Raw genomic sequence first — 13,881 nt, 5'->3', positions numbered from 1 at the left:
ACAGGCTAGTTCCACACTGAGTGCCACACTAAGAGCTGTCAATCTTTGAAGAAACTTGCGCTAGTTCCGCACGAGTTTCGTCGCCATCTTGGAACTGAAACTTTAGTGCCGCACTCGATATTTTTTCAGTTTCATGCGAGGTCCACGCACACTGACAAATGATGTTCGATTGAACCAAAACTGGCACCGACGAGTGCGGAACTCAGTGCCACACCGGCTCTTCAAACGAACGTAACATTATGTAGGCGTAGGATAACATGTCTACAAAGTTTCATTGAAATCGGAGAGGGTCGAAAAAAAGTACCTAAAAATTCCTGTTTTTGACTGGAATTGGGTCCGAAAATGAAGCTTAGATTGCTGATATTATTGTTTACAGCGATAAAGCTTATTTTTCTGAGTACAATGACCCTTTGTACGACCACAAAGAGTTTGAAATGGATTTTAAAATCAATTTTGAAAAATTAACCTCGCGGTCCTACTTGACAGAAAAGCTCCTACTTGACAGCTCGTTCCAAGGGGACCATAGTTGATCCATCGAAAAATGTTGTCTTGTCATTATTATTTTTTGCATTAAAATGAAAAAAAAAGTTATCAGAAATGGTTTTTAATCGTGTTTTTTACCGTTGTACATAAAAATTGACATAGGGCTTTAGTACCCAATTGCTCCACACTCTGTGATTGCTCTATAGGTAAATATCACCCCCCTGGTTTTTAAGAATGTGACTAATGTGAGTAAAAAAAACTTGCACATGTGAGTTATTTCCAATGAGCGTGCAGGCGCGAAATTTGACAGTTGCTCGAAGGTTTGAAACAGTCAACTGTGGTAAACAAACGTGTTTATTCTCGAAAGGCTTTAAAATTCCGCAGACGATTTTGTTGATTTAAATCGCAAAAACGTTTTAGTTTCCGTTTTAATCAATGTTGTGTGAATAGTGTAACTTTTGCGCCCGTGAGCCCCGATGGATTCCGATTGCCAGGTACGGCAGAGTTGCCTTTTGTTCCGTTTGAGGAGATTTTTCCCGGAATGGCGTTATCAACCTGTAGACACTTGTTTTTTTTTTTGCTCTCGCAGATGTTTCTCGTTGTAAACGACGACCGGCACCGGCTGAAGCAGGGCATTACACTGCTCGGGTCGGCTGATAATGACCGCTACAGCGTCATCCGGCTTGACGAAAAGGTAAGTGGAACGATACAATCGTTTGATTCTAGTTTAAAACTGTGGGGATTGTTTGTTTACTTTTGCAATAGGGTTGACCTTGACCGTTGTGTTATCAGTAGATCCATGTTTTTGCTGTGAAATCAAATTAAAACCATTCGAAATAAATTCATTAGGGATGCTTCTCAATCAATAAAATATCATCTGATATTGACACATTTAAAACGAATGTATTAATTATACTTTATTTCATGAAATTCAAAGTTCCTCCTTCTTACTCGGAGCCTTCTCCACCGGCATTCCGTCCCCAAAGTCCAACTGGCTCCAAAAGCCTTCGTCGTTCAACTGTCGCGCCAACTTCGGCTCACTTTTGGGATGTTTAATCTCCAAAAATCGAACCAAGTCCGCCCGATCCATCCGGGGAATGTCCGCGTCGCCAAACCGGGCCACACTCTCCCGGGCAAACGTGTCGTACATGGCAACAAACTTCCCCGCGACCAGCAGCTCCTCCTCGGTGTAGGGAATTTCGTCCCGCAGGACGCTTTTGAACACCAGCAGCACGTCCTCGCCGTGGGCGACGCCGTAATTCTTCATCGATTTGGCCAGCAGCTCACCGACTCCGTACTTGGTCTTGTACACGTCGTAGTACAGGTAGATCGGCGAGTGCACCTGCATAAGCTTGGCGGAGGTCACAACACCGGTAAAATAAAGACGGTTGGAGATCATCTAGAGAAAAAAAAAGTTATTTTAAAGTTAATTTTACTCCGGAGTACAGCACTGCCAGTTGACCAACTAGCATCCAATTTCAATGTTTATTTATTGATCGGTAACATCGCGATCTAGGATTTGTTCTATAGGGGAGTGAGGACACCTCTGTGTCGTGCCTTTATGGATCTATCGTACCAAAAACGATTTAACTTATATTTCTATCGGGTTATCCAGGCCTTAAAAATTTGGACCGCGAAAGGCAGAACTTTGTATTTAGCATAAAAGGCAGAGTGTTTATAATCTATTGTATTTTATTCGTACTTTGAATGCTATAATTTGTTTAAAGAAACAGGTTCAAGATTCTGGTGCTCCCCTCATGAATTGTCGAAGATAAAGGTCTTCAAAGGTGGGGTCTTCACTTAAATTTAATATCAGACAAAAAAAAACAATTAGCTTAGCTTAGTTGACCGTACTCTAGCTGAGCAAAGCTCGCAATAGCTAGGTTGGCGCCGATAAGGAAAATAAATGCGTCAGGAATGTGCCGAATGACACATCACCATTCATTTCGACGGTAACATTTCAAAAGGCATCATGTACATTTTGAAACTTTCTGGGTTATTGCATATTCTGAAAGTACTCCTAATCAGCTACCTCTCCACCAAAAATGAGCAAAAGTTACTTCAGTAAAGTCTGTTTAATCATGATTTTAAATAAAGTAACATAAACAAAATCTCTGCCATCAGCAGTCCCTGTTTATATAGCCCTGTCAACCTGTCAAACAAAAGACTACATGAACCTCGCGACGAAAAAAAAAGCATCATGAACAAAGCGCCATGTACATTCGGTGAAGAAAAACGAATCATAACAAAGCGCCCCCCTCAATGACAGCAGGGTGATATAGACGTTGGTGATTTCAAAAGGAGTTATGTTTGTTTTACTCAAATAAAATTACGGAAATGATGTTTTATTGAATTTGAATGATCAAGTATCAATAAAAGCAACGTTTTTCATCGTTTGTTATTATTAGAACATCTTATTTTGCTTTTATATTAAAATGGGAATTGAAAATGGATGCTCAACATTCAAATGCGTTTTTCTCAAAACGCATGGTTTGTACATGATGCTTTTTGAAATGTTGGCGTCGATTTGTCCTTTTGGTCGACTCCTCACGATCAACGAGGGAAGTGGGGGAGGGATGTGATGATTGTATACCCTATAGAGATGCCTAAGAACTTAGACGACCTCCAAGATAGGGGAAAAGGATTTATGGGATACTCCACCGACGAATGAAGTAGTGAGAATTGGTTGTTAAATATAATTAAAATTGAAATGCAGTACAATAATAAGGACAAAACTAGAACGCTCTCACCCAATTTTTTTTTGTCATGATTCGATTATCCGAAGTCTTATAAAAACCTTCGGATAATCGGACTTCTGATAATCAAAACTTCGGATAATCGAGTCTGTACCATATTCAAAAATTGAAAAAAATCTAAATTTCCAAATTTAAAAAATCTGAATGCAAAACTCCAAAAATTCAAGTTCAAAAAAATTAAATACAAGGATTAAAAAAGTGAAAATGTTTAAATTTTAAAAATTGAAAATTAAATACAAATTTTAGAACAAAAACTTATAAATTGATAGATTCTGAAACTGTTAAACTGAACTGAAACTGTGTTTATGAATTTAAATTCTTAAATCCTTAAATTTTTTAATTCTTAAATTCTTACATTCTTAAATTCTTACATTTTTAAATTCTTAAATTCTTAACTTTTCTAAACCAAGTTCCCTGGGCCTTGTAAAGTCAAGGGGCATGATTTGATCCTAGTGCATTTGTTAAAATTTGGGTATACATTATTTTTTATAAGCACTATGGACACCACTTCATGCTACGAGATCTCGCTTTGCCGCAGCCCCAGGGCTTAAGCGTTGACCGATAAGCTGTCTTCGTGAACTAGGTAGTTCTCCGATAGTGAAAATATCACAATTGAGGTTTTGCAGCGCGACTGTGTTTCAAATGTAGGTGGCGCCAAAATGAGGTTACTTGCCAAAAATCGTATTCCTTTCTGCTGGATTGAAGAACAAAATCGCTTATTTCTCATTATATCCTGCATCAATCTTAATGAAACTGGTTGCAAAAGACGAGAAAAATTTTTTGCTTTAAAGTAATGAACATCAATTTTTGGGCGCGCAAAAATTTGTGAACTTTTTCTTTAAAAAACATGTTTTGGAACACGAAAAAATTAGTTTCCCGGTATATATCAACGAAATAAGCATTTATATAGTTGATAACAGATGTGTTAACGTATATTCAACAATTTCTATTGATTTTTGACAGACTTTGTTGCCAAATAGTCCAAATAACTATCTTTTACTAAATTTACAATTTTCTCATAGAAAAATCAAACAAATATTGGAAAGTTATACATCAAATTGTTGGAAATAATTTTTCTCATCCGAATCCGGCATAAGTTTTATAAAAATGTTGATTTTGAAGGTAAAAACACATTTTTTCGAAAAATCATAGGTTTACGCTACTTGTTCATAGGTGGCGACATGTGTTTTTTAGCTTTGCTGCAAATTCTCTATTGCAAAAGACACCACTGCTTCTGTGACTTTTTCACTAGGGGCAGGGGGGCAGAATGGACCGCCTAAGGGAAATGCACCAAAAACCATAGAAAAACATAAACAATTATGAATCCAGTGTAGTAGGCTTATGCTTTGGAATGTTCCCTTCAATGTTGTATACTTTGTTGATGAAATTTTTTTACTTAAAACTGTTTTTGAGCCACTTTCAAAAAAAAATTTTTCGACTAACTTTTTAGGGTGCGGGGCAGAATGGGCCACCTTAGAAAACAAGCCATTTCTTCTAATACAACGTTGAAGGGTGATAATAAATTACTTCAGGGACCTTTCCATTATAGTTTCCATGAAATTTGATCACTTTTATAAAAATAGTAACTTAAAAAAACAAAGATTTTTGAAAATAGTGTAAATATGTCGAAAAAAGACACTATTCGAAACAACTAAAAAATAAACTTTTGTTGCATTAAACGTGATTTGTGAAGCTACCAGGAGTGAAATAATCCATTTAGCTCATTTTTTTTAACTTTTGATTGTTTTTATAAGGCAGGAAAAGGGTGGTCCATTCTGCCCCCAAGTGGATTTTAATTTAACACATCCACCACCAAGCCTCTAAATGATTTTAAGGTTCTGTTGTTGTTTGTATACCTTGGTAGTAGCATCTAGTAACGTTATAAGCATTGAGCAAACTTTTTCAAACAATCCAACTTTTCAGAAAGCTTATTTAAAACCTCGAAATAAACAACATTTCCGTGGTTTTTCTAATAAATTTACATTTTTGCTCATAATTCGAAAAATACAATGAATTCAAACGTCGTTTTTGGTATGGTGAAGTTATTTGACGTCCTTTATCCAGGTTTTTAAGCGAAATGGCGTTCGAAAGGTGAACGCCCGAAATGTCAAAATCACGCAGTGGTGCCAACATTACGAAAAAAGTGTGCCATGGCATGTCAGCCACATTTTTTTCTAATGTTGGTTCTACTGCGCGATTTTGACATTTCGGACGTTCACCATTCGAACGCCATCTTCGCTTAAAAACCTGGATAAGACCCTTGCCTTACAATTGGTCTAAATCCAATCTAAAGCCTAAAACCAAGGGTGGCCTATTCTGCCCCCCCTGCCCCTATCACAATGTGGGTTTTAGGATTTTAGGTTGGGACTTCAGGATAGTACAATTGTGTTGTTGCTTAGCATTAGCATTTAAAATAAATCTGTATCCTTTCCAAATCTATTTGAAGTTAAAGTTAGTTGCAATTGTTAAGTAAGAGTAATGCTGTCAATAAACTTTGATTGATGTAGACCAGTAGGCATATTCTATGTAAAAATTTCCATAGAGTATCGATCAAGCAATAATGAAATGATATCGGACAAAAAAGGACCCACAGGTGTGAACAGGGTTGTGTCTCTTTCACTCAAATGATAGTTTTTATAACTCTTGTTTGCCAAGCTTGTGTGCCCTAATGAAATGGAAGGCACACGCAGAAAAATATTTTGTAGAATCAGCCTGTACGAGGTTTGATTCAACAAAATTTTTGTTGAATTTAATCAACGCTGATTTTGCGTTGAAACAAACCTTGATTTTCTCAATTCCACAAAAATCTTTTGTTGTTTTGAAAAAGTTGCTTTGACGTTTAGCGTTGATTCAACAAAAAACTTGATTTTCAAATCAACAAAACGTTTTGTTGATTCAAATATGCCTTATTTTTCTGCGTGCACGAAATAGTCGTCTTAACAACGAGTGTTCAACTTGTAAAATATGAACGTTTCATTAATGTTTTTGGAAGCAGCCAGACAGGTTTAAATCACTAGGTAAAGAAATGTTTTGCTTTGTAATTAACATTTCGGGGATTTGAGATTCAAGTTACTTTCAGACAGTTTAGTTGAGGTTGATTCAAGTTAGTTTTCCCATTTCTGTTCCCTTGACAAGTTGGTTTTTATCTTTTATTTTCCAGTAAATTTATTTGATTTCCTTTAAATTTGAAATACATTATAGGTTCCCTTTGTGTAAATCAAATCAAAATTTCAGATTTTCTTTATTCAGTGTTGAACTTAGATTACCGTAACTGCTCAAGTCATCCAAGTTCTATTACTCACACCTACACTAATTTTCTTTCACCTTCCCCCTCCCGATGCCCTATATCTTCCGGTGGTGTTCATTTGGTATGCAATACTAGCCCAGCCACTACCCTTATTTCCACAAGAAACCAGACTTGGACTGACTTGAGGCCGCGTCCCCCACCTTGCTCCGTAAAACGAAAACGAAATTCTTAACTTTTCTAAACCAAGTTTATTTATCTCTTGAACAAAATTGTTGAGCTTTTTAGTTTTTCTTTCGTGTTTTTTTTACTTCAAACAACTCAATGTTTTCACATATTTGGAGCAAGTTTTTAAAATATGTTTGCATTTTTCGGGCACCTCCTAAACAATACAGAGTAGTTTTTCAATGATTGTTTAATGGTTTTTTCCACATGGTTTTCAAGTTTGTAATTGACTTTTGTTGAACTTTTTTTTATATAACGAAAACATGATTTAAATAATACGATAAATTTACATCATCCCACTACCACTCCTCCATTTTTTTCATGTTAGACAATCTGACCCCAAAAATTGTAATTCTTTTACTTTAAATAGAATTTTTTTGAACAAATTGAAGTATTTTTTCATGCAAAAACCTATTTGAAATATTTAATGAAAAATACCAATTCAATTTTCGTCTAATTTGATCATGGTAAACAATAACGTAAACGATCTCAGTTTTGCTTTGGCGTTAAAGGGTTTAAATATTATGTATTCTATATCCAATTATTCTTTTAAAAGTTTGCCTAAATTGTAATAGTTTATTTTCATTAAGCAAGGTATATTTCCAGCTGCTTCAGAAATTAATATTTTCAGTAATAAATCTTGATATTAAATGAGTTTCTTCGTTTTTTGTATAGCACTTTCAAAAAAATTGGGTCCAAAAAATTAAGAAAATATATACTTCCGCTTGAATTTCGGGAATTCCCGGGAAATTTTTAAATTTCCCGGGAAACGGGAAATCCCGGGACGGGAAATTGGACGCTCTAACCTCGACTTACTTGTATCGTAAAGGGCACTTCCCAAACCAACCTACCCGTATAAAGTCCCGAAAGCTGTTATCGCTCAGCATTCGCCGTCCCAGGTAGCGCTTTCTAATCATCTGGCTTATCTCGTTGCGGCGCACTTCTTCTTCCTCGTTGTCGGCGTCGTCACCACCCAACGAAGTGTGATAGTCCAAAATGTGCGGCACCAGCTGGTTCCACCGCTCGTCGATTTCGAGCAGATATTCCTCCCGGCTGATAAACTCCCCGCCCGGGTAGAGCCCTTCGGCCTCGTTCACGGACAGGATCAACGGCACGTGGAAGTACTTGCCGGACTTCATGAGCTTGTAGGGGTGGTCCGCCAGGAAGGGACGCGGGTTGTTCTTGGACTGCTTCTCGATGACGACTCCCAGCGGGGAGAACGGGTTGTAGAGGTACCTGAAGAGCGGACCAACGGCGCGGACAATGTCCAGGGCGGGTTTCTCGCGGAGACATTGGAGCATTTTGGTGCTTGAAGTGGTGGGACAACCGACGGCGTTTGCGATCAGTTGAGCCTTTTTGGCGGAATCTTCTGCCAGAACCCAGGGATTCAGTGCGGATCCACTGTGGCCGATGCCGTTTTTGAACAGTCCGCGGGACATTGGAGATAGATAGTGCAGCTGGACGCTTGCCGACCCGGCGGAATAACCCACGATCGTGATGTTGTCCGCGTGTCCGCCGAAGACCTCGATATTGCTTCTAACCCAACGCAGCGCCGTTACCTGATCTTTCAGCCCGTAATTACCCGGAATCACGTCGTCTTCCGTGCTCAAAAAGCCAAGCGGTCCCAACCGGTAGTTGAACGTTACCAGCACCATCGGCTTACGCAGCAAATTATCCGGCTTGTAAAAGTCGCCACTTCCAAACATGAACGCCCCCCCATGAATGAAGAAGATCGTCGGCAGCGGTTCCTCCAGCACTCCAACCGAAGTCGTGTACACGTTCATAAACAGACAGTCCTCCTCCCCGGTCGAGCGATCCTCACCCTCCACAAAGTGACTCCACTGCAAGCAAACCGGTCCCGGTTCAGTGGCATCCCTTGGTTCCTCCCAGCGAGCATCGTTCACGACGGATGGCGCCAACCGCAACTCACCCAGCGGTGCCTTGGCGTACGGGATACCCTCAAAGGCGTAGTAAAAGTCACGTTTCTCACCACGTAGCGGACCGTTTACGGTTTCAACGGTTACGAACTCACCAAGTGCGATCGTGAAGCAGCCAAGTACTGCCAGCAAAAGGGATAGAGTTCCCATTGTAGTTGTAGAAGAAGACGACGACGTTCTTCGAAGCCGGTCAAACTGTTACTGATCGGACGAAGGTTGTTCGTGCGGGCAACCTGCTTGTAATCGGCTTTACATGCACGGCTGTTGACGAGATAGTGATAAGAGTGTATTAACGCGTCTTGCAAGTAGGGCGCTGTTGGGTCTTTGTGCTGAACTGGGATTTGCATTGTGGACTTGGTAAAGATATATATTTATGATAGCACTGAATAACTAGAACTTAGAACAAAAAAAAACTTTTTCTATTATACTGAAAATAACTACTGAAATCCCAGTAAAATTACAGCGTTATTTAAATATATCGAAAAATAATAATAAATATATCACCCATTTTTATTCCTTCGATTCATACATAATTTTAAAGGTATTTTGTGAATGAAATTAACCAACTAAATTATTCAGTGCTACTGAAAAACATGTCGTACCTTAAAAAGAAGCCACTTATTTTTTTTACTCAATACCAGTTCTGATTTAATTACGTGACCTTGATACAGAGGTACACATATAACACCGACCAAACTTTCTGCGCAGGCTCAACCCAAGGGGAAGCATGAACTGTGGAGTCCTCACGTGCAATTTGAATTTTTCAAAAATATTTATTTTCAAAATCTTTATCTGTAGGGAATTTTTGATCGATTTGGAGTCTTCGGCAAATTTGTAGGATCTTATCTGTTTTGCCGCAATCAAAGGGGTGCAGCTATTATACATAGCTCAACAGAGTAACGGAGTTTCTCCCGTATGATTGAATCATTACTTGTATACAGGGCAAACCTAATGAAATAATGAGAACCAGATTTGCAAATCTTATCAATCATACAAATGAGCAATCTTTATTCACCGCACGGCATGATGTTTGAAGCTACGGTTGCCTAATTAGTTTACACTTTTCAATTGGTGTTGTTATATTGTTTATATAGTGGCTCTGAATTTAAAACTTATTTAAGATATTTTTTCTTGAATAGGGGCAGAGGGGGCAGAATGGCCCGCCTAAGCAAAATGCGCCAACAACCATAGAAAAAGTCAAAATAGTTATGTCACAGACATAACCGGAATGGCGTAGACTACGTAAAGTTTTGTTATGTGGACATAGAGTTTTCCATATTTTAATTTGGAAGAATTAGCTAGATACTTGAAATACATTAACGGAATAAGATCGTGAATGGGAGATGGACCCCCAACAAGACAGAACTTACACATTCTTAGGCCAGTAAACACAATCGGACCGTGTACGTACCGGTTGTTGAATTCTTATACGATTCGATGAAAGAGATGGCAAATCTAATGCGAACAAAACCGCAGCTGCAATAGAGTTATCTACGTGCGAAAAAGATTGAGGTAAAATTTTTTACCCTTCAGCAAAACAAATGGCGTGCTAGTGTGCGTGTGATCGGACTTAGATAACTTTATGTAAACATACTTTGAATGGGTTGGTAAATCTTTGACTAGAAAGCCTTATTCAAACAACAACATAGAATGGAGGAAGGAAAGAGAAGAAGGAAAAACGAGAGGGGTTGGGGGCGAGAGCAGCCTCAGAAAGCTGTGCAATCCGTCACCCCCGAAGACCAACATTTGTTCCTGAAAGGCATTTCACCGACTCATCCCGGGTGGGACGAGAGAAGGGGAGTGAGGGCAACTCCGAAAAGATTCGAGCAGGCATGCCAGATTTTGAAGATTTTCGGGCACATCACAAAAACGCAAATGAGTTTAACTTGATGGCAAAATAATATTTCACAAATCTGTTTTTGGCAAAACAAGCAAAAAATTGTTATCTTTTTCGTGAGTTATTCATTTAATTAAAAATCATCGAATAACATGGCAAAACAATACGTTTGAGCATTGAGCCTGTGCTCGAAAATCTTCAAATGTGGCATCCCTGGATTCGAGTCCTCACCCCCTTCCTGCTTGTTTGACAACCACGGCTTGGCCATGGCAACTGTTCGGCAAGAAGGCAGCATGCAGCCCGGGAGCATGTTGACATCTCCCATACAAACTGAGCGTACCCCTTTTTGTGGACCCAGTGGGCCTAAGATGGCGGCCTTCGATATTATCTAGCCAAACTTTTGAAAATGGCGAATAGTTTGAATTAATATAGTTTTTGCCTTGTTTCGGTTTAAAACGACAAAATAAGCAGTCTGGAATCATTTTCTTAAAAAACTTGTTTTGAGATACGCCACGTTCAAATATTAGTCTAGAACAGTTGAAGTGAGCGTGCCGCGAAAGCCGTCACGAAAAAAAAGTTTCCCATGCAAATTTTGAGTTGCGTATTTCATGGGTGGACTCCGACGAGGCCCACTGGCCATCTGTCGGTGTATACGTGCAACTCACGAAAACTGTCATCTTATGGTACGTTCGTTTGAACAGCTAGTGCGGCACTGAGTGCCGCACTCGTCGGTGCCAGTTTTGGTTCAATCGAACGTCATTTGTCAGTGTGCGTGGAACTCGCATGAAACTGAAAAAATATCGAGTGCGGCACTAGAGTTTCAGTTCCAAGATGGCGGCGAAACTCGTGCGGAACTAGCGCGAGTTTCTTCAAAGAAACACTTTGACAGCTCTGAGTGCGGCACTCAGTGTGGAACTAGCCCTCAAACGAACGTACCATTAGGGCACGGCTGGCAGCATGCGCGCGCCTCATCTCGTTGCAGACTCGTCCCGGGTGGGACGAGGGACGGGGAGTGAGGGCAACTCCGAAGAGTTGGGCAGTCCTCACCCCCTTCTTCAGAATATTCAAACGGTCCGGTCATCGAAAGGCAATTGGCTGACAAGGCGATGCGCGCTTCTGTTGTAGCTCTGGTCCCTCCCTCTCTCCTGCTGCTCTGGTTTCTTCTGCTGCTGCTGCTGTTCTGGTCTCTCTGCTCTGCTGGTCTGGCCGGTCCGACGTCTGACTGAGACGTGAATGTTGGCCTGAAAACTGGCGCACTTTCTTATATATGTTTTCGGCCCGCTACTTCCCCTCCTTTTTCGCGACCGACACTCGGTCGCGTTGCTCGGGTAATTTTCCCCTCAAAATAGGTACTTGACATTCCCGTCCGTGAGTGGGAAGCGCTCATTTTGCTTGCAAAATCTCTGCATTTTTAAACATTGAATTGTTTCAATAGTAAAACTATATTGCCAAAACTATTTTGCCAGCAATGAAAATTTTATAGCAAATTGCTGAATAATTTTCTAATCGAATGAAACCAAAACCGTGCCGATTCGATTTGAGGGAAAAAAGTCAAAGTAGTTATGTCACAGACATAACCGGAATGGCGTAGACTACGTAAAGTTTTGATATGTGGACACAGAGTTTTCCATTTCTTAATTTTGATGAATTAGCTAGATACTTGCAATACCCGACACCTAGTAAATTCAATCGGACCGTGTACGTACCGGTTGTTGAAACGGAATTTATATACGATTCGAATTGAATTCCGATAGAGTTGACTTTTACTAGAAAGAGATGGCAAATCTAATGCGAACAAAACCGCAGCTACCATGTAAACACCGGGTTTTTTAGGAATTGAGGGCGAGAGCAGCCTCAGAAAGCTGTTCAGTCCGTCGCCCCCGTAAAACCAAAATTTGTTCCTGAAATTTAAACTGTAATTATTCATTGCGCTGCCTCGCCCCGGGTGGGACGAGGGACGGGGAGTGAGGCAACTCCGAAGAGTTGGAAAGTTTAACAACTAGAATTTGGAAGTTTCACAACCACGGCTTGACCCACGAGAGGCAACTTTTCGGCGAGAAGGCAGCAGGCGCGCGCCTCATCTTGTTGCTGCCTCGTCCCGGGTGGGAAGATCAAAACGGTCCGGCCATCGCGAGGCAACTGGCTGACGGTGACGACGAGAAGGCGATGCGCACTTCTTTTGCAGTTCTGGTCCCTCTCTCTCCTGCTGCTGCTGCTCTGGTCTCTCTCCTGCTGCTGCTGCCGGTCCGACGTCTGAGACGAGAATGATGGTCTGAAATCTGGCGCGCGTTCTTATATATGATTTCGGCCCGCTACTTCCCCTCCTTTTTCGCGACCGACACTCGGTCGCGTTGCTCGGGTGATTTTCCCCTCAAAATAGGTACTTGGCATTCCCGTCCGTGAGTGGGAAGCGCTCATTTTGCTTGCAAAATCTCTGCATTTTGAAAACATTGAATTGTTTCAATAGTTAAACTATTTTGCCAACAATGAAAGTTTTATAGCAAATTGCTGAATAATTTTCGAATCGAATGGAACATAAATCGTGTCGGTTCGATAAGAGGGAAGGAAGATATAAGCGTTTGACGGATGACGCAGTATTCCAGGGCCTTCGGCCCGGGTTTTTTGGAATGGCACCCCAGTACCTTCGAGTAAGACGTAGTCTACGTCAAAACATACAAATTTATGAATTCAGTGTAGTAGGCTTATGCTTTGGGATGTTCCCTTCAATGTTGTATACTTGGTTGAAGAAACTTTTAGCTTAAAACTATTTTTGATGCAAAAAATGTTTTTCGACTATTTTTCCAGGGTGCGGGGCAGAATGGACCACCTTAGAAAACAAGCCATTTTGTCTAATACAACGTTGAAGGGGGATAATAAATGACTTAAGAGACCTTTTTAACATAGTTTCCATGAAGTTAGACCACTTTTATAAAGATAGTCACAAATAACAAACATTTTTAAAAATAGTTATAATAGTTGAAACAAGACACTTTTATTACATAATAAACATATTAACAACTAAAAAATCAACTAATGTTGCATTAAAGGTGATTTGTGTAGCTACCAGGAGTGAAAAAAAACCATAGCTCAAATTTTGTAATTTTTGATTGTTTTTATAAGGAAGGAAAAGGCTGGTCCATTCTGCCCCAAGTGGATTTTAATTTAACACTTCCACCACCAAGCCTCGAAATGATTTGAAGGTTCCGTTGTTGTTTGATTACCTTCGTAATAGCTCCCTGTAACATTCTAAACATTGAACAAACTTTTTCAAATAATCTAACTTTCGAGAAAGCTTATTTAAGAACCTCGAAATAAACAACATTTGCGTGGTTTTGTCAATAAATTTTCATTTTTGCTCATAATTCGAAAAATAGGGGAAATATACCCTTTCTAATCAAA

At 39.9% G+C, this 13,881-nt stretch overlaps 2 protein-coding genes across 4 annotated transcripts in view; one reads left to right on the top strand and one right to left on the bottom strand.

Annotated features, from left to right (window-relative positions):
- Positions 1-803: 803 nt before the first annotated feature.
- LOC120424869 (mediator of DNA damage checkpoint protein 1-like) overlaps positions 804-13,881 on the top strand; it is a 26,887-nt gene continuing 13,809 nt past the window's right edge. For 2 of the 3 annotated variants that reach the window (XM_039589125.2, XM_039589124.2), the window contains exons 1-2: positions 806-977; positions 1,073-1,177. In XM_039589125.2, coding sequence (XP_039445059.1) covers positions 960-977; positions 1,073-1,177 — 123 coding nt within the window. In that variant the 5' untranslated portion in view covers positions 806-959. Of the gene's footprint in view, positions 978-1,072; positions 1,178-13,881 lie in introns of all 3 variants that reach the window. The other variant, XM_039589126.2, reaches the window with a different exon arrangement.
- Positions 1,365-8,822, bottom strand: LOC120424870 (venom carboxylesterase-6-like). Its single transcript, XM_039589127.2, has 2 exons — positions 7,560-8,822; positions 1,365-1,882 (listed from the first exon to the last, which is right to left on the bottom strand). Exons 1-2 carry the CDS (start codon positions 8,793-8,795, stop codon positions 1,415-1,417), a joined length of 1,704 nt encoding a protein of 567 aa, XP_039445061.1. The 5' UTR covers positions 8,796-8,822; the 3' UTR covers positions 1,365-1,414.

Source organism: Culex pipiens, chromosome 3 (genome assembly GCF_016801865.2).
Source record: "Culex pipiens pallens isolate TS chromosome 3, TS_CPP_V2, whole genome shotgun sequence".
NCBI classification, from domain to species: Eukaryota; Metazoa; Arthropoda; class Insecta; order Diptera; family Culicidae; genus Culex; species Culex pipiens.
The sequence above is the reverse complement of the archived record's forward strand: the minus strand, read 5'-3'. Positions and strand labels throughout refer to the sequence as shown.

Coding starts and splice junctions, on each gene's coding strand:
- LOC120424870 (XM_039589127.2), bottom strand. CDS start 8,795: ATGGGAACTCTATCCCTTTTGCTGGCAGTACTTGGCTGCTTCACGATC. Junction 1,883..7,559: donor GCTTTCGGGACTTTATACGG/GTAGGTTGGTTT, acceptor TTTTTTCTCTAG/ATGATCTCCAACCGTCTTTA.